Below are 21,495 nucleotides of genomic sequence, written 5' to 3' on the forward strand. Positions count from 1 at the left end.
CAATTTATGGCTCATTAAGAATGTAATAAACTAAACTTTTTGTTGATGATGACCTTGACATTCATGGTTTAGCAAAAATAGAATATTTATTTATATAATGAATTTAAATAAAACCAATTAGTATTTTAATTAAAATTCATTTAATCTCTAATAGTAAATAACCATATTAACCTGGCTGTATATACTATAACGCAATACATAAAAAGTTAGGTTTTACTTATGAAAAACGTGATGTCATTTTTCCCTCTCTTTTGAAACGTCATAGTTGGTGATCCTGTTCTCTTTTTTCGAGTCTCAGTTCGTATCCATCGACTGCCTTCATCATTATATCTATTTTGACTCTGATGTAAGGGTTAGGGCTCTCCTCGGTGTCCATAATAACCCTATATTTCCGCAATATTGTTGATAAAGCCGTCTTTATTGACATTAATGCGTACTGATAACCTGCAAAAAAGAATTTAGGAAGATAAAAAATCTATCTATTGTAATTTGTAAGTCATGTAAGTGTGATCACCAGGTGCACCTGTCGAAATCCCTTGCCAAAAGGTTCTGGAATAGGGTACCTATTCTGATGTTTTTATTAATCTTTTATTTCGTGGGCTTTTATTCTTAGAACATGCCAGCCCCGTTGGGTTCTGGTGTTCTTTCGAAATTCTCAATATTCGTTCAGACGATTTGACCATGTCTTTTTTACAATAAGGCTCTTGAGCCTTATTATTATCTACAAAATCGGCTTTTCCTTCCTGACGCTATAACTCCAAAACGTACGAACCGATTTCCACGGTTTTGCATTCGTTGGAAAGGTCTTGGACTCCGTAATGTTTATAGCAAAGAAAAATCAGTAAAATTCAAGAAAAAAAAGCAGGAAAAAAGGGAAAATCATAGGTGGCGAAACGGAGTTCACCGGGTTTGCAAGTTGTAGATATCTATATATTATTGTAAAAAAGACACATGTGTATTGTCATATTATTGTAGTGGCAGTCATTATTAGCTATGTCAGCACTAATAAACTTGATCTCCGAACAATTAAGAGAGTAGCATTTATAGTCCATTGAAATGTTACATGAGCTTTACATTTTTTAGAGGACGCAATTTTATTTTTTGATCATGTAGGGGGGTCAATAGAAGCTTAACTTGAAGTTTGTGGGGTCGCCACCCTTGTCCCTCGGCCGCCATCTTGGAAAAAGGGATGGAAACACTTTTTTTGCTATATCTCGGAAACTATGCATCGTAATAAAATTTTTAAAATCATAATTTGTAGAAAATTATTTTGCTTACAAATATGTTTAATAACTTTTTGCCCTAAATTAACAATTAAAGAAGTTATAAGTAAAAAAGTGAAATTTTGTTAATAAAATTTTCTCTTTTGCTCTATAACTTTTTTTTTGATTTTATAAATAAATGGCTTCAGACCAATCTTGTAGAATATTTTTCGAGAAAATTTTTTCCCTGCAACTGTTTTCAATTTCATTCATTAGAAACTCAGTTACAGCGCTCCGAAGTTAACCGGGTTCGTCAAATTTGTCCAGTCAAATAAGCTTAAATTAGGTAAGAATCTCGGAATGCGAGGTGACCAGCTGTAATTTTGTAAATACTTGTATATTGACACCCTAAAACTTGTCTCAAAGCCATGGTATATATGGTAGGGTGTAAGCAACTCTTAAAATTCAGGGTCAAAGGTCCCAAAAATCGTTCTTTTGCGGTTTTTTGGAAATAACTCATTTCCTATGGGTTTTTGGTATTTGTATTCATTATCAATATTGTAGAATACAAAATTCTCTACAACTTTTGTCTAAATTTTTTTTTACATGGTGAACCGTTGTCGAGTTAGAGGGCGGAGAACGCACGGTCAATTTTCCACTTTGGAAGCGTCTATATTTCAAACAATTGAATTTGGCGAAAAATGGTTTTAGAAACCATAACGTCTTTTTTTATGTCCTATCCATAACCAACCATCACGGATAGGTTAGCTGAAAAAAAAATGTCTGATGTGATGCAGTGACCGTGCGTTCTCCGTCCTCTAACTCGACAACGGTTCACCATGTTAAAAAGAAAATAGACAAAAGTTGTAGAGAATTTTGTATTCTACAATATTGATAATGAATACAAATACCAAAAACCCATAGGAAATGAGATATTTCCAAAAAACCGCAAAAGAACGATTTTTGGGACCTTTGACCCTGAATTTTAAGAGTTGCTTACACCCTACCATATATACCATGGTTTTGAGACAAGTTTTAGGGTGTCAATATACAAGTATTTACAAAATTACAGCTAGTCACCTCGCATTCCGAGATTCTTACCTAATTTAAGCTTATTTGACTGGACTAATCAAAATTTGACGAACCCGGTTAACTTCGGAGCGCTGTAACTGAGTTTCTAATGAATGAAATTGAAAACAGTTGCAGGGAAAAAATTTTCTCGAAAAATATTCTACAAGATTGGTCTGAAGCCATTTATTTATAAAATTAAAAAAAAAGTTATAGAGCAAAAGAGAAAATTTTATTAACAAAATTTCACTTTTTTACTTATAACTTCTTTAATTGTTAATTTAGGGCAAAAAGTTATTAAACATATTTGTAAGCAAAATAATTTTCTACAAATTATGATTTTAAAAATTTTATTACGATGCATAGTTTCCGAGATATAGCAAAAAAAGTGTTTCCATCCCTTTTTCCAAGATGGCGGCCGAGGGACAAGGGTGGCGACCCCACAAACTTCAAGTTAAGCTTCTATTGACACGACCATGATCAAAAAATAAAATTGCGTCCTCTAAAAAATGCATAATTCGGCCCTCAAATTGTAACATTTCAATGGACTATTATTGCGCACTACATTTTCCGTGACAAGACAAGACGTCAGAGAACGCATCGAAACGAGATTACACACAATAGTTCCGGTTTTACCTAAACACTTATTGTGAACTGCGGACGTATAATGGAAATCCCTTTTTACGATACATTTATAAACGGCACGTGTATTTATAGAGACATATCTTATGCAGTAACCAGTTCAGTTACAAGAAGTAATTATCTTTACTATAGATTCCTATAAAAGGCAGCGAATCTCAACATGTATACTCAACAACTCTCGGGCCTTAACCTGTCGTATGCTGAAGCACTGATCAGTGCAAGACACAATGTGTATTCTATTGTTGTCTCATATACCCGTAGACGAAAGGCTAAAAAATCTATTGGTAAAGAGATAAGAGAAAACACAAGAGCCTTACATAAAACACAAATTGCCTATAAAACTAGGTAGAACGATATTGTCAAATAAAAGACAGAATGAAGACACACAAGTGTATCCTATCAACGGTTTCGGAAATTATATCCAGTTCATAGAAAAACACAATGATTTTACATAACTGACGAAAAGAGAATGTAGCTTAATGCAGCAAAGCAGAAATAAAAAAGTTTGAGGATCTCTGCATTATGTTCATTACAACTTTTTTATGTCAAGCTACCTATATGTACGAGAAAAGATCCCCGTGTAACGAGTATTTAATTATTTCCGAGATATATTTTATAGTATTTTTTCCACATTATGTTTATGTTACAAATCAACCATATAATTACACATACATCTGTTTTCCCCATTGAGTCACATAGAGAAAAATTTTAAAGTAATGCTGACTCTCGAATCAAATAAAGTTACTGCCACTGACTTAAAATAATAGAAAAAATAGACAAAACATTTTAAAATTTGTATTATGTTACTTACCAACGCAGTTCCTAGGCCCATTACTGAAGGGCATGTAACTGCAAGCATGTTCTAGATTAAATCGTTCTGGCAAGAACCTGTCGGGGTCAAATTTCTCAGCGTCTGGACCCCAGTACTTGGGGTCTCTGTGGACACCCCATATTGAGCACGCGACGCCTGAACCAGCTGGTAGGACACGACCAGACGCTGTAAAAAAAAACTATTAATAACTCATTTGTTGTTTATGCAAATCAGAGATTGTTAATTATAATATTTCGGCTTACCTAACCTTTTGACAAGGAAGTCGACTAGTTTGTGTCGCGGCATGCTGCTCATTAATATGAGCCTGACCATGGTTTGAAACTCGTCTAGTTCTTCGTCAAATAGCAACGCGAGTAAGCCGAAAAACTTTATAATTAATTTAGTATGTCTCACGAAAGTTATAATATAACAAACATCAGAGACTTTTTTCTTCGAAGATTGTAATGGGCAAAAATCAACTTTAAAGAAATACTGTTAACGAAATTCTACAAAAAGAAAACTTAAAATTTTACTTACGCAACGTAATATCTTCTAAGACTTTCCTTATAATAAGTGGCACGGGAGGGAACAGCCGCAAAGACTCCTTGACTACTCTCTCTAGATATTTCAACTTCATTAAATCTTCTTTGACTAACATTCTATCATCTTCAAATACTTCACATAATCTGTCAACAATTTGTTATTTAAAACATCGAGTATGGAGTAAGTACTTATAATCTGGTGTGTAGTCCAACAAAACTATAATATGTATATCTAGTTTCTCTGTTGGATCAATAGCTACCTGAGTTTCATCTTTAGGTAAGAAGTAGGACACTACACCAAGAATCTTGAGGTCCTTACTCAAAGGTTAAGGAGTGAGAAGCCAAAAAATATTTAATGACATGACGAACATGAATTTGAGACCCTAAGTATTTGTGGAATATAGATGGCAGTCAAATGAATTTGGTACACCATTGAGCAGCTTGTTGAGAACAGAGGGCAGTTGCTCCTATAAAATACTGATACAGTCGAATCTAATTAATACTGATGATTACTTAGAAAAATGTGCGGAGAAAGAAGCTTAGTACACTGTGTAACGAGTTAACAAATGGCAGCTCAGTTCGAGATAGAGCAGTTAATTACGTAAACATTGTACCTAGTCTAGTGTCTAGTACTAACCTAGCCAAGAGACAGGAAAATCTTGATGCTTTAGATTTATTTATTCATGTACAAGGTATCAATCAAGTTATTACAGGTTAACTAATAAACAAAATAAATCATCACGGAACAAGGAATTGCTGTCGGTTCTTGAACTATTCTTGTAGGCAGGCATTAAACTAGCATGCCATACTTAATATCAAACTAGTTATCAGTTCCACTTTGGTTTCACAGCATAGCATTGAAATAAAATCAACATTTGCTGTATATTTTGCAATATCCTTTCAAAAAACCTTGACCTTTTCCATTTTTAAATCTTTCAAGGACTGTATTATTGTGATATTAAATACATAAATAGTTTCATTTTGAGAGTTAACTGAGGTTTGTACCTCAGGCTCTACCCGAGAATCAGATGCGTTTGTTGTTACATCAGTGAAATAGTCAATAGTGTCTCTAGGCTAGTTACTATTTATGGGTCCACAGCCTTAATTTTTAACAATCTTAGATAATCTACTCCAAACTATTCTCTATAAATAAACTACAACCATCCTCACCCATCCAAAACATTCGTCAATAATAAATGGTACCACTTACTCTTGATATACTTTATCCTGGATCTCAGGATATTTCCCCAGCAGCTGGAGAGTGAAGCCAATGGCAACAGCAGAGGTATCAGTACCAGCAACAGTAAGGGTTAACACTTCCTCTCTCAATTCTACATTGGAATATCCATTTTCACCACCAGATAAGTGTATCAGTATATCTAGGAATGTTTGTTTCTTGTACGCACCTAAATCTGTAAGTAAATGTATCGTTATAATAATATTAACTGCTTTATTATTCTATTAGTCAAGATTGCTGAGGATAGGTTTCGATCTATATAAATTCCTTTTACCAGTGGTTCCTAAAGTTATCTGGACTACGACCCATCTAAATCAAGTTCCCAATCTAAGGACCTCCCTTCAGGGAATTAAATATACGACAGTTGGTTAGTGCATATTTCTATAGAAGGCCTACTAAAAATTCGCTTGCGACCCACCCATGCATAGCGTATACCATATAGGTTATGGTAAATACTGTTAAAAATATTTCATCGATAACACTACGTAGGTATTTGCCAAATTGTTCCTTAAACTTACCAAACTCATTGTCAACCTCTGTTTTGGACTTGCTTTCTCTTTTCAATTCTTCTCTTTTGCTTTCGATTACCTGTATTTAAGAGAATTATTTAAGCACTTGAATATTTAATATGAAATCTTACTTCTTACTAATATTATAAATGCGATTATTTGTGAGTTTGTGTGTATGTTTATTACTCAATCACGTCAACATGACTGAAGAATCTTCTTGGAATCTTAAAACGGGTAGGTTATGGTCTGGAATAGTACATAGGACACTTTATCCCACCCGTATCCCGGACTACGGGTGAAGCCGCCGGCAGAAGCTAGTAACTGAATATATTTCCAAAAAAATTTTTCACTAATTTAATTACTATGTTATCGGCTTACTCACGTAATTGTTTGACGAGCTGCTCATGAATATGAACCTCTAGCATGGCTTGAAACTAATCGAGTTCCTCGTCAAACAATTACGTGAGTAAGCCGATAACATAGTAATTAATTTAGTATGTCTCACGAAAGTTACAATAAAATCAAATATTTCACTTTTATGATTATGAGTAACGTGTTTAAAGTAGAATACAAAAAAAAATACCCGGTCTGTGAAATTATGCATGGCGTGTATGCACTCTTGGTGTTTCTTGTACATCGGGAACATCCTGAACAGCCAATCTGGTTGCAGCCACAAGTGGAATATTCTCTTACAAATCAAGTTCAGGATATCACACATCGCTCTTAGGAAGGGTGAGTCTGGATTCTCTTGTGCGTTAATTTTCACTCCTATTGTCGTTTCTGTGAAACATACAGTTTGATGTCAAAGATATACGTATAAAAGCTTTGTGGTCTAGGTATCTCTACCTACCTATCATTAACCAAAAATAAAAAAAGGTCAGAAATAACTCAGAAAGTAGTCAGAAACTAAACAAAATTGCCTAGACCGAACATGCTTGCGTGTATAAATAATTATAGTGACAAACGAGTCTAGACTGTCCTACATTGTATGATAAACTAGGATAATTTGGACCACCATTAATCATAATCACATGGGCAGAAACTTCAACGATTTATTTACCAAAATTAGAAAATAGCTTCTAAACCAAAATTAGGGCTTTGTCTTCAATTTGGCATTTAGGGACCAAAATAACTTAGTTCAGAAAATACTTGCATTACCGTACATTTACCCAATTCATCTTTAACTAAAGGGTATGTGCCACATTATCTGATTATGAATATCTAGCAGTAGGACTCTGAACTGACGGATAATTTGTCGAGTTTTCCATATGAAATGTCTTAAAATATATAGTATGTATAAAGTTTTGTGGACATTGTGGATCAGACTCAAACTGGCTCTATGTAAACATTTTGTGTCTTTGTTGACGAATAGACCGTTGCTAAATTTTACTTCACAAAGCTAATTCCAACTAGAGAAATGAAATTCCACTAGGTATATCTCCTTTCAGTAATCAAGTTATTTAATCAGATAAATAAATCTATCACTAAAAAATTGACATCGGTTCCTTATTTTTTTCAATTTTCACTTTCAATAACTATTGACTTACCACAAACAGAATCCAGGGTGTATGTGCTAAGATACGGCCAGGCCTGAAACTTTTCTTTGCCATTACATCGAGATGAGAGTTGCCTCACTAACTTCTCACTCTGTTCCGCGAACACATGGACAAAGTTCTCTACTATTTTAGGGCTGAAGGCTGGCACAAGGATCTTTCTACGACGACGCCAGATGGACACTGTTGAGAAGAAAGAAAACATATTTATAAAGCAATCTTTGTAACATCTGGTCTACCTAACTCGTCAACAGTAGTTATAAGCGAATTTACATTGGTAGCGCAACGAAATGACCCTTCTATATATGGAAAAAGATTGAATCTTGCAGATTTATCTTATTACGTTATCATATTATCTTAAAGTTGGACCTTATTACATCCTCGACAACGACCGTAAACATAGGACTGGACTTGACTTTTTAAAGCAGACTTAGGACTGGATGTTTTAAATCCTCTCTTTTTAAAGTCTTTTTTAAACCAAAAACTACCACTATGTAAGTACTTGGCTAAATCCGACCCTGGCAACAACATTACAAATTCGCACTGCATTACCCATCATAAAATTTGAAGGATAAGGTCACTTTTGCACGAGCAATGATAGACTGATAATCTAGCTGCATAGTGTTACACAACCATAATTATGATCCATTGCGCCAACACTATTTTAGGTGTTAAAGTTCATGTTTCACTCGATATAATACCTAGCGTGCATAATTAGTTCTCAGTCTAGGTATAACCACAGTCAGAACATGACTAGGCAAGAATTGGATGGTAAAAATTTGGCTCGAGATTTAAAAATCGAATGGAGTTTCTTTTTCTTACAAAAAAATCTAGTTTCCAAAATGTATAAATTGTCGTTCCACGGTAAGAAATCAGTAGCTACACTAACAATGCTAATTTCAAAAAACGAGTAAATATAACCGATACTTTTAAGTGTAGAGAAAACATTTAAGTATAGAACAATCGCAATATTAACTTAGTCGTACGTGCGAAATTACCAGATACCATCAAGATCATCATGATACCCAACAAGTTTATACACAATAACATACGTGCACGTACAACCCAATTTACCTTGTCGTCGTATTTTTTATGTCCTATATGGCTCAGTTACGAAATATTCTTGTGTCACTGCATGCGTGTCGGCTAAAATTATTTTCCTTATTGTTGCTACCACTGAATTATTTCGAATTCGCTCACATTTACTCTTTAGGTGGGACAATTTTTTTGTACGTGACATGAACACGTATCATCTAGTTAGCATTGATAATATTACTCAGGACCATTGATATTTTAGTCGCGTTTTAAAATTACCTATTATGTACCACTTTCACATAATAAACTATGTTGTGGTCAGATGAAGGCCAAGGTAGCTTCTAATAGGTATAGTACCTGGCATTGTCAAGTTGTTTCTGGAACTGTCCCATTTTTGGTTTCATCTTTAGCTTTTGTAAATTGCTTCAGTTTAATTATTTACACCTCTTTAACAGCACAAAAGAAAGATAATATCCTAGTAGCAGTAGAGATTATGTGTGGCTCCCTCGTTTCTAATGCAATTTTAACCTTTTATACATACCTGGAGCGAATATTCCTCCATTCCCTATAATTTTCCTGATGAACCTGTGAAGATCGTCCTTCTCCAGACAAGTCTTCAGCACCATCTCGAGATCGACGGGATTGACCACGACTGTATAGAAACACATATAAGGTTATTTCTACGTATACGTAGTTGGTTGGTTGAAACTTAATCAATTTTATCAGTAGGCACCAATGTCAGGCGAAAGATTAAAGAGAGGGGCAGGCCGGACTTGAATGAAGACGATGATGTGCATAAGTTAAATTAAAAGTCTTAAAATAAAATAATAATTATATGAAACAGAGATTTGACCATGTGCTGAATCGAACCTAAAAGGCGAGCAGGTAATAAAATGGCTCAGTAAGTGAAAGCATATAATATGTACAGAAACATACTTACTAAAGAATAGCGTGTTTGCCAACCAGCCTCTCAGGACGCCATTTTTCTCCATGCTCTCATAACTGAAGAGTTGCAGCTGATGCATGATAGCTGTAACCATTAGCGAGAGTTAGGGCTTATTTTCGTACTAAGATTAGTAGGGGGCTTTGCTTAAATTTAAGAATGCCTACTATCAAACACATGGCAATGTCAGGCATTGCGCTATATAGCGATGACAGAGAATAATACGTTTATCACCACCCCTGTTCTTCACGAAGGCATAGTAAGAGTAGACTATGGGACGATTGACAGATACCAGGCAACAGCGCTATAAATCTGATAAACCGGTGTCCAACCCGTCTGCTAAGCGTGGAACATATAGCAAAGTCTTATAACGTAGACACAAATGTATCTGTATCTGCTCGATATTTAAAAACAGAGATCAATCCAGAAATGTTACATTAAAATCTGTTACTAGTTTAGGTAGTTAATATGCAAAGCAACAAAAACGCGTTGGATTCGTGTAACATAAGATAATTAGCTCGGACACAAGTAAAATCGACACAATAATTATCTAATAATAATTAAGTTAAATGTTAAGTGTCGATTGGTTTCTTTTTTTATTAATTCTGTTATTTCCCTTGATCAAGTTGTTATACAAATACCTACATAGCGCAATACCTTTTTAGGGGGAAAATCATCCAATGACTTCTCCAGCCTTGGGTGAGGCTTGAGAGAGTGTCAAAATCTTACTGACTAAAAACCACCCCGTTCCTACTCCTGCTTCAAGCCGGAGCCCTGACCTGACCCGTTAGTTTGTCCGTAGCTCCGAAACATAGCGAACGACTCGTGTGACTGAACAGACCGAGTCATTGTAGGTAAAGGATTGACTGTGCTAACAGCAAAAAAATCAAACAAAACAAAAATCGCATTAAAATTTATAAAAGCAATGCTGCAGCCATTCTTATGCATATCTACATTTATTTTACTATTCAACAAGATCATCCTCATCATAATATCAACCGTACGACGTCCACTGCTGAACATAGGCCTCCCGCATTTACTTACAGATAGGCCTTAGGCGTATCTTGTTGTGGAGGACTAAGGGGGAGGCCTTTGTTCAGCAGTGGACGTCTCTCGGCTGATGATGATGATGATGTACCATGTTACTACTATAAATATCTCGTAGATATTGTAAGGGTATTGTTGAATGGATGCAGGTCGTTTCATAAACAAGAAATAATATGAGAATACCTAGGTCCGTTTAAAAAAATAGTTAAGCTCTTTAAGTTTATGTAACATGTACTCATAAATGAAATGAAAACCTAAGAACTTTATAAGTTTGACAACATCCAGGCGTTTCCTCCCACCGAATCCGAAACAGGTACCTACTGTAAGCACGGGCCCGGTAAGCATCTGATTTAAGCCACTCAAAGAGGGGACTTACCGCTGCTATAACAGCGAGCCCAAATAATCATGTATACTTATGTTTTGTATTACTAAATGACCCATTAATCTGTAGATTTGTTTACTTGAGATGTAATTTTTACAACTGGTCTTTGGACTTCAAGGTTCATAAAAGAGATTTGGCATTATCTCTACGCTTGGTAATCGTGTTGGAGATTACAATTTTATGATGATGACGATGAGATAAAAGCAATAGTACTTATCGATACTGGATAGCGAAGATGTAACTTTTTTGTACAGCTAATTTTAGTTCTGTGAGTAACCGCTAGAGGCGCTGTAATATTTACCACACATAGGTAATGCACGTTATTGCTATCGAGTATCGACTAATATTATTGCTAAACTCATGTAGAATGCTGTATCGAAAATCTTTATTGCTTTTGAAACAATAGTATTATGAAAAGTCATAGGCTGGCCAGGTGACTTCAGAAATAACATTTATTTAGTTTTTAAAGCGATAGATATTTATCTATAAATGTTGAATTTGGCTATGGGATAGTCATTAAAGAGTTTTGCTGCCCAATCTCTGTCAAATATGTAGTCCATTTAGAGTAGTATTATCCCTAAAGAGCGCCAGTTTACAGGGAGGCGACACGCCACCAGATTCGAGTGTCTATAGAGAGACGGCAGTGCAAAAAGAAATTAGAGGCACCTTTGACATGCTTACCTAAGGCGTTCTCTAGGTTTAATCCACCCTTAAGCCCATCAATCTAGCCGGCTCTCACAACACCCACGGGAAGAGTAGAAGAGGTGACAATTAATTTATTCTGCCGTCATGACACGGTTACTTAAACTAAATAATTGAAGTAAATTATATTATGTGTTGCATAACATAAAGAACTACATTACCTACATATAATTATATTAATTGCAAAAAGACACGCAAAAATTAAATCCAGTTTGGATATTATATTATGAAATCTATAAGGAGCGATGCAAACTTGCTTGGTACTTTCACATTCGTAAATGGTTTTTTCATGGTATAGGAGGCAAATGGGCAGACGGGTCAAGGTATAAGCGAGTAGCGCCGGTTATGGACACCCGCAACACCAGAGGAGTCACAGGTACGTTCCTGGCCTTTTAAAAAGGAATACTTACTTTTGTAAATTATGATAACCGAAGCTTTCAATAAATAGTGTTTCACATCTTCACGAGTATCAGGTATTTTAAAGATTGCGTAAGTTATAATTACATATAAGAAAAATTCTGTAGGTAGGAAAACACTGGAAAACCTGTCCAAGCTCTGTACAATATTTGTGTAAATTAGGTAGATTATTTAGGTACTTTAGGTAGATTATGACAAAAACAAACAAAATGACTTACAAAACTTGTCAAGTTCTCTTTTTACATTAATTATGATTAATTTTTTTACATTACAAATTCGCACTTTCTAAAATTACGTCATAATAACATTCTCCATTATACGTTTACATGATACATATTTTTTTTAAATTCCTTTATAGAGTAGCAACCGGTATTATCGTTATTTTTACGAGTTACTATAACGTAATGTGTTCATAAAATAAATTGAATTCTTAAAGAGTACCTATATTTTGTTTAACGTCCTATAACTGTAATATAGTAACCTAACCAAATAAGGCCTATGCCCTAATAAAGCCTATTTTGAAAATTTCCCTCTTCCCGATGTCAAATGGTCGCCAAAGTTTGTAGAAGTGTGCATGCACATTACTTAACTAATTTGAGCACAGCAAGCAACCCGTGCCGCGATTATGTTGGAACCTACAGTCGAAAACAATCACGACGTGGAGCGCACTTTAGTTTTTATAAAATTCGACTAGCGTAAACTGTTAGTATTTTTATATTTATCAGTATACGACGTGCCGTGTTTTGTCTATATGACAATTATACATTTAGCCATCTCCTCACATTAGTGAAATAGCTATAATATCGGTGTATTTCATATAATCGTTGTTTTGTTTACCTATGTGCCATGCCCTAATAAAGCCTACAAAAAAACCGGCCAAGTGCGAGTCGGACTCGCCCATGAAGGGTTCCGTAGCAGCAAGTAGATGACATAATATAAAAGTTGTAAAATAAAACATAGTGTTTGTATGAACGATAAAGTTATATTTGCGGTTTTTGAAAATGTTTTATTTCTTGAAAACTAATAATGATATCTGGTTCAAACCAATTTTCGTTGTTAGTTTTTATTGAAATCTATAGCATATATTTTTTTCAGTTTTCTTTAGTTACACTCATTTTTCCACTTTGGAAGCGTCTAACTTTCCATCGATTGATTTTTACGAAAAGTGGTTTTAGGAACCTTAATGTCTTTTTTGAGATTAGACCTATCCATAGACACCCATCACGGATATGTTAGCTGAAAAAAGAATTTTTTTGAATCAGTTCCATGTATGGAGTGCCCCCCTTTAATTTTTAAATTTATTAATTTTTATTCAAAATTCGAATAACGGTTAACGATATACATCATCCTACAAAGTTTCAACTATGTATGCCCAACAGTTTCGGAAATAAATGGCTGTGACATACGGACGGACAGACAGACAGACATACAGACATGAATCTTTTTAGGGTTCCGTTTTTTGCCATTTGGCTACGGAACCCTAAAAACGTGTAGGCCTTATTACGGCATAGTTGTTTTTCAGTAATTTCATAGAAAACGGATCACCAGCTTCTGTCAAAAAGAAAGCCAATGGATTTTGCAAAAGATGGAAAACTCTGTTAAAATGGTAGAAAGGGGTAAACGGGGTGAATAGATACAGAAAAGGGATGAATGGATATCGGGAAATTCTTCATAGTATCTATTCACCCTTCGAATTTTATGCACCTTGTTTTACCCGGTAGACTGCTGCAGCCAGATATAACTTCCAAAGTAGTACGCATCATCTAAAGAGTGGTTTCCACTACACGAAAGCTAGGTCGGTCGCGAAATTGGCTACAGAACAAGAAGTTATTCCCATTCGTTTGCCTGATGTTGGGGTACCGATGACTTCAAAGAGGTTACTTGGGTATTACATGATGAGAAACTCGTTTAGCCTGATGTATAATGACCAAAATTAATTAATAAGATCTCATTACATTTATTATAAGCATTGACAAAGTTTTGTTATAATTAAGAAGTTGAATACTTACTAGTTTTTATTGAGGCCTTATTAGACATAGGGTTCCCAATAAGGCCAAAGTGACACTTTAGTTATTTGTGTTTACAAAATTGTATTTTTTGTTTCTAAAGCCATTTTGATTCCATTATTACAAAGTTTAATAAATAAATATAAGATTTTGAAATTATCAGCCCATTGTCATTTTAAACCTACGAGCTAGGCGGTAATAAAAATAAGGTAGGCCTTATTTGGTTAGCTTACCTTATTTGAACCTACCTTCAGTATCACCCATGAACTTGTGTGCAATGCCAAGTCCAGGCAGTTCATTCTTAGGTCCTGGAAGAGCTGCAGCCAGTTTAACCATGTGTCTCCTTCTAGCCCACTGAACGATCATCCACAGCACAAAAACCAAAAGTAACAACCACACAAACATTTTGTCACTTTATTTTATCACTAGTAACAAATGTACGTGTAGAACGAGGAGTCAGTAAGTGAGGAGCATGGTGCGCGCGCGCGCCTCCACTCGTACCGCACTAAAGTGCACGCGATTTATATGAACATTTTCCTCTGTGTACATACGCCTCGCACTAATTCCACTCCATACAACGGGGTCGCCAAGTTCATGGCGTGGTTGACAAACAACCTTCGGACCACGAGGAAGGAACGCCTGTTATTAACTATTAACACAAATTTTAAAAAACATATAATTTTTCTTAAATGTCATAAATGCATAGGTACTATTATTGTTGTAAGGCAGGAGTCGTCACTGCAATTAAGTTATAGGAAGCAAGTGTCATCTCTTTGTTGTAACTGAGGCTGGAGACTTACGTACGTAATGATGATATTACATTGTTAGACCTGACGGACTAGAAGGGCATGTACCCTACTGTCTACCGTCTAGAACATAGGTTATTAAGTCTACATTCTTAGGTACTTAATGTTTTCCGCAAGTACGCTAAGGATCCTACATGTCCCCACGGTGACAAATTATCTTGATACTAACTACGGAACCAAACGCTCTGGTGAGGTAATGGTTTTACGCATTTGCATTACAATAGTGACATCGATAATATTGACATTTATTTTTAGTACCTAACTTCTGATTTTGCAAACATTTAGAAACCTTCCATAAAACGAAAACGTTGCGAAACATAATCTAATGGAAATATTTCACCGGATTATTGCAATTGTTGTTGAACCAACAGATGTAGGTAACTTTTTCTGTGATTTTTGGTTATTAATCTCGGCAATATATGGATAATTTATTGATATTTCCTTGTGACGTCACGTCTAAGGAAACAGTGACCAGTATATACCTACATACAGAGTGTTAACATTATTGGAAATTGCCCCCTAATAATAATTATCATGTACCTGATAATTATGTACAGAAGCAATATCCTTCATAAGCTAGCTAGCTAGGTAAGGTGCGCTCTAATGATAGCAGTTACACTATATTTTGTTATTTTGTTTCACACGGAATTAATAACAAGTACACTGGGTATTAGTTTTTCTATATTAAAGTACAATGACGTAGATCTACGTCATAATATGTAACATAAAATTGGATTGTTAAAAGTGGGTGAGTGCTAGGGTGGTGCAATTTTAACTTAAGAAAGAAATATACAAGGCTGATATGAATGGGGCCGTCGGTAGAGGGCGTCCTAGACGTCCGTTTAACATGACGACGATATTAAAGAAGGGTCAAATTAAAAGTAGTTTAACCGACGAGTATGCATGAAAAGACTGATGACTGTTGATGAAGCGAAAGAGGAGTGTAAGAATCGTAGCAATTGGCGTTCCATTGTCTCTGCGTAACCCCCATGGGAGACAGGCGTGAGGTTATGTACATATGTGTGTATGTATGTACTTTTAACTTTTGGTAGACACAGCTGGACACAAGCCTCTTTCCACCGTCCTCCAAGCTTAACTACAACTCGTCACCTGTATCTTGTGTCGTGGAAAGGCCCCGACTACACAATCACACTATAAATGTGAAAGTTTGTTTGTTTAAATGTTTAGATATTTGTCCGTCAATCACACTGAAAGTACTGAACGGATTTTGTTGAGCTGACTTGAGTGATAGGATACATTTAATCTCACAGGAACGCGGGTGATGCCGCTGACAGAAACTAGTTAGGTAAACGGGGAATAACCGGGTACAAAGTCCATTACGTTATATTTTCCGATCTTATGTTTATAGTTTTCTTGTACCTAATATACTTTGGACTTAAGATATATGTAGGTAGCGTGTAGGCGGAGTATGCCATTAATTGCATAGCTAAGTAATTAAAAATAATTTATAGTTACGTCGCAAATAATTATTTAAAGTAATATACTACGTATGAAGGGACTTCCAGGAACAAATTTAAATGCCATAGAGTATGAATAAATGCCTTAGGTAGGCAATGAAGAATGGACATTGTATTGAATAATACTTGATATCTTTGTCTTGATCAAGTCGAGATAATGATTGGTTTGTTAAATTTAATAGTCCATGCAATCAAACACAATAATTATTATTGAAGTATGAAGTCTGTTTGTTTTATTACATTTTATAGCATCGTAAAAGTTTTTATATCTAAGTGCAGAAATACTTTGACTACATCACTCGTTTAATAGTTTTTTAAGGGGGAAAATCATCCAATTACTTCTACGTTTAATACTAGGAGATAGATTTGATGTAATAGGTATATTTATACAGAAATACTCATGCAAATGAAACACATTTTTCACAAACACATACCATATTTATTACATAGTATCTATATACAATAATCGAATTTGTGTGTCGGACTATCCGACTACAACACAAGCCGTGCAATCTTAGAACCATTAGATTTGATGAGTCCATTTCGTAGGCTTCGTAGCCTGCGTAGGCCTACGCTACGTGATCAAAGCTTTCCTTTTTTTAATTAAATTTGTAGTGTAACAAGTTATGCCAGGAGTTTAGACTTTACTACAAAGCTATAAAGTCCAAAATCATTATAGAAATAGTAAATGCATAATAGTTCTATACGGTAAAGAAGGTATTGAGGTAGGTTATATACGTTATATACTACACATACACTAATGCTCGAATACTCAAACGCTACTCAATTTTAAGACGCTTTCAAATGTAGTTCCGTCACTATCAATTCTTTATAAAATGACAGAGATAGCACGATATTTAAGTACAACTTAAAATTGAGTAGCGTTTGAGTATTCGGGCGTAAGAGCCTTATTTCATTAGGATTCTATGGTTGTACAATCTATTCCACAAGCAGAAATACACCATAACAGTACCCTTAGTGCGAGATTGCTTTACGTTGAATGAAAACGAAACGAGAGCGCTAAAGTACTTGAAACTAAAACTTTTAGGAGTCTGCTTACTGCTTAGGGTCGTCAATTGACTTGATTGAAATAATTGTGCCTGAAATCATAATATTAAGAAGTTAGGAAATAGGAAAAAATGTTGACCTTGAAAAATAAAGTTTGAAAAAATTAACTGCGAAATAAGTAGATACTTATGTTGTAGAACATTGCAGATTTTTTGTAAAAAAACGTGCCTTGAGGACTTCCTTGTATGTCGTTTTTGCATCACAATGTAAAGTGATTTATTATCGTGATTAATAATAATTAAGTACGTAAATGATAGCCACCTACTTCGCGTCTGTGACAAACTGCAAAAGTATCACTAGGTACGTGGAGACTGAACGCGAAAACTGAAAGAAAAGCATTTTATTAAATCTCTGGACTAAAGTCGGAAAAACAATTATGTCTAAAAATTAACAAGTTGTATATGGTCACGTAGACTTTTTTTCATTTATTCAATTCAATAACAAAATACATTGTGTCTGAATGTGTTACATAAAAAAAAACAATTAACATAAAAATATCATAACCGTATTAAAAAAAGCAATCACCAATTTAAATATGTCATAAATCATAAAATGTCAAAAAAAATAATCATAATACTCGTATATAAAATTTATCCATTTACATATAATTAATTATAGATAATATTTAATAATCATAGAAAAAATAATACAAATTCGAATAATAATAAAGATAGTTAGTAACATTACACTTTTAACAAAAAATATCAACAGCACAAAAAAGCAATAGTCACACATATAATTAATTAAAATCACAAATCGTCTATTGAGTAGAGGCATTTTTCTAATAGGAATGTCTTGAGCCTTGCCTTGAATGAGCTCGTGTATAAAATACTTTTCAAGTCAAGCGGTAATTTATTGAAAATTTTAACTGCCTGACACTGTGGGCCATGTCTTACGATTTCAAAGGCAGGGATGATTCTGTGACCCAAGTCCTTTCGTCGCGTCAACTCCCTAGCTAGCCTATCGTCGCCTGTCTCGTAGTCATATATACATATATATTTTTAGATTAGTTAATAATACTAAAACATAAAGACTTGGAACTGTAAGGATTCCAAGTTCTTTAAAAAACGGTCGACATGTGTCACGTTGAGAGATGCGGACTATAGTTCGAATCGCTCTTTTTTGAAGAACGAATGCCCTATGCCAGTTGTAATGGTAGCTGTTTCCCCAGAACTGTATGCTATACCGAAGTTTGGACTCAATCAGCGCGTAATATACCATCTTCAAGTGATTTATGCTAACTTCATCTCTCACAGTTCTTAGCGCATAACAAGCAGATGAAATTGACGAGTCCAGAGCTGCTAGTTCCTTCTTCCAGTTTAAAAATTCATCAATATTGATCCCTAAGAACTTTACTTCCCTGACAAGCTCAATTTTAACATTATCAACCTCTATATCCATGTTATCTTTGCAGCGCGCAGTAGTTTTAAATAACATAATTTTGGTTTTTGAAGTGTTTATTTTCATCATGTTAGCATTAAACCAATTATAAAACGTTTGCAAGGCTGCATTAACCTGAGAGGTCTTTGATGTTGTAAGCTGCAACTACGGCATTAGTATCATCCGCGTAAACTACAACTTGTATATCCGGTAAAAAAATATTTATGAAATTTATAAGATCATTCGTAAACAATATGTATAACACCCTTTGTTATACATATTGTTTGTTTCCAAAATTGATCCTTGGGGTACTCCTGCTGTAATATTTAACATTAATGACCTATAGCTGTTTTTATACCCATGTGACTAAATCATATTTATGTTAGACACAAACATTAAAGTAAAATTAGATAGGTAAGCGATAAGTATCATGAAAATCATCATCAGCCTTTTCCCGTCCACTACTGAACATAGGCATTCCCAACAGCACGCCGCTGAGTTCGATGTTCAGTCCTATACATCCAACCAACACCAGCCACTGCGAACAACTTCTCGTAACTCCACCTAACTAGCTGGAGGAAAGGTTAGTTACCTATGTAAGACTTTTTAAACGTTAGGTTTAGGGAGTTAAACAGGTTAATAGCTTAACCTGTTTAACTCCCTTCTGATGTCGTCGTCCGATGATTGATCTGATAATTAGTATACCGACTCTTAGTGGTGCTTTTCCAGCAGAGGTGTGCTATGTAGCTATTCTGCAAAGATGGCATTGCTAAGCTCTGATACTATGTGACCATTTCCACAGATACTAAGCTATGTAGCTGTGCGAGTAAGATGTGCTATGAAGAAGCCGCCGCAAAGTATCTGCACGAGGAAGTTGCGCAGCTTAATCTGGATAAGCTTAGTCTTGATGGCCATACAATATAAGCCTATTAAAATCGTTTAAGTAAAAATATTTTTATGTATTTTTTGCTTTTATACAAACCTGATGTAGCAAGGCATAATCGAGTTGGTAGAGTCCGTTGGCAGTAAACACTGGCTTCTGATGTAGACACTGTATCGAGAACTGTAACGCCTTGAACAAAACGAAAGTAAACATGATTTTTTTTATGTAAGAGACAGAAGAGCAATGTTAACATGTTTTTTGGAAGTTACAATTACCTCTGTCGTTATCGCCTGCCCAAAATTGCAATTCATAATGTCATGCAGCAAAAACGAAGTGTTACATGCCTGTAAATATATTAGTAACTTGTTTATTTAGTCAAGAACTACGCGCTGTTTATTATAACATGTAAATATATTAAAGTAGACTTTACCTCGTACACAGCGAGCTCGGATACGAAAACAATCTGCACTATCACACCAACCGGATAGAAAATTTGCCAAGCCACGTAAATGACAAACACTATGTATCTGTCGACATCTCGGAACAAGCCAGCCGCTGTCGCTTCCATGAAGTAAAACATGTACACTACGATGTAGGTCAGAGATACGAACAGAGTGATCATACACATGGAGCCGAACAGTCGATTCGTAGCCTCAGTCACTTTGTAAAGCTTGCCGTACATCTTCGCACATGCTCTTATTTTCTCACAAATGTACTTCTCTTGGAGGCCCTCCACCTTCTGAGCGTTAACCATCATATTTCCTCGAGCAAACAACTTGTATTCCCAAGACTTGTGGCTTTTTATATCCCGAAGCACTTTGTTGATGTAACCAAACCTGCCTCTAATAACTCTGAGAAAGAAGAAGTAGTGCGCTGCCATAATGACGGCCAGGCTGTCGGAGTATATGACTTGGTACAACCTCTCCATTGGTACGGGCACATCCAGATAACTCAATGCTCCCCAGATACTGCCCAATCGAAAGAAAAACATAACACACTGTAGTATCGACATCATGAGTGCAAGACGTGCATCTTTCTTGTAGTCCACGTTCTCGCCTAACTCTTCCAAGCTCATGTCCACCTCCACTACAATCTCCATGAAGCGGTTGTTGATGTTCAATCCGAATGGAATCTTCCACAAACCAAATATAACAAACAACATTGAAGATAATCTCTCGTAGTCATCGCCGTATCGTTGCACCTTCGTATTGTATAGGATTCGTAGAACAGTTTGGTCCTCTACGAAAGCTTTGTAAGTACAATAAATGTACAGGCAATACCAAAATACGAAACAAACCATTCCATAAAAGCTGAACTTTCTGACGATGGTGTTACTGGGGGTGCGGTTCAGAATAAATATCGATATTCCGATGGTCTTCCTCATGAAGTTGGACAGCTCTAAAGCTTCAACGATATTACTGTACTTTCTCATCTTTATGGGTTTCTTAAAATAATTGTCCAGGGGTTTTACTTTCATGACTTGTCGATAAGAATTCTCAGTTGAACGTCTAACCGCTTTAGTGGAAGGTACGCGATGTGTGAATTTGAACAACAAATTTTAATCAACTTAAGAAAATTACACTGTATTAAGTACTATAGTTAGACGTAGCCAAATTGTGTTTACCTCAAATTTAATCATTACCCTATGTACTGAAGGGTAAGTCCATAATTTTTATGTGACATAATCACTTCCTGAAATTAGTTAAATGAACTATTATTAGTAAGTACCGACTGGTGTGTGGGTGTCCACGTAATTTGATCAAAATGTATGTAAACAATATTTG

At 35.3% G+C, this 21,495-nt stretch overlaps 2 protein-coding genes across 3 annotated transcripts; both read right to left on the reverse strand.

The window, feature by feature from the left end:
• Window positions 1-121: 121 nt before the first annotated feature.
• Window positions 122-15,049, reverse strand: LOC118282370 (cytochrome P450 4C1). 2 transcript variants are annotated; one of them, XM_035603427.2, is made up of 10 exons: window positions 14,345-15,049; window positions 9,540-9,629; window positions 9,141-9,251; window positions 7,559-7,747; window positions 6,595-6,791; window positions 6,021-6,090; window positions 5,476-5,677; window positions 4,261-4,409; window positions 3,724-3,909; window positions 122-444 (listed from the first exon to the last, which is right to left on the reverse strand). In XM_035603427.2, exons 1-10 carry the CDS (start codon window positions 14,499-14,501, stop codon window positions 260-262), a joined length of 1,536 nt encoding a protein of 511 aa, XP_035459320.2. In that variant the 5' UTR covers window positions 14,502-15,049; the 3' UTR covers window positions 122-259. The 2 variants fall into 2 exon arrangements, with proteins under 2 accessions (XP_035459320.2, XP_035459321.2); XM_035603428.2 differs by lacking the exon at window positions 14,345-15,049 and adding an exon at window positions 12,309-12,441.
• A 2,008-nt stretch (window positions 15,050-17,057) lies between these two features.
• On the reverse strand, window positions 17,058-21,321 carry LOC126911919 (putative gustatory receptor 28a). The gene is made up of 4 exons (XM_050701154.1): window positions 20,142-21,321; window positions 19,987-20,055; window positions 19,811-19,900; window positions 17,058-17,772 (listed from the first exon to the last, which is right to left on the reverse strand). The coding sequence occupies exons 1-4, from the start codon at window positions 21,186-21,188 to the stop codon at window positions 17,710-17,712; spliced, it is 1,269 nt and encodes a 422-aa protein (XP_050557111.1). The 5' UTR covers window positions 21,189-21,321; the 3' UTR covers window positions 17,058-17,709.
• Window positions 21,322-21,495: the final 174 nt, after the last annotated feature.

This window comes from Spodoptera frugiperda, chromosome 20 (assembly GCF_023101765.2).
Source record: "Spodoptera frugiperda isolate SF20-4 chromosome 20, AGI-APGP_CSIRO_Sfru_2.0, whole genome shotgun sequence".
Taxonomy (NCBI): Eukaryota; Metazoa; Arthropoda; class Insecta; order Lepidoptera; family Noctuidae; genus Spodoptera; species Spodoptera frugiperda.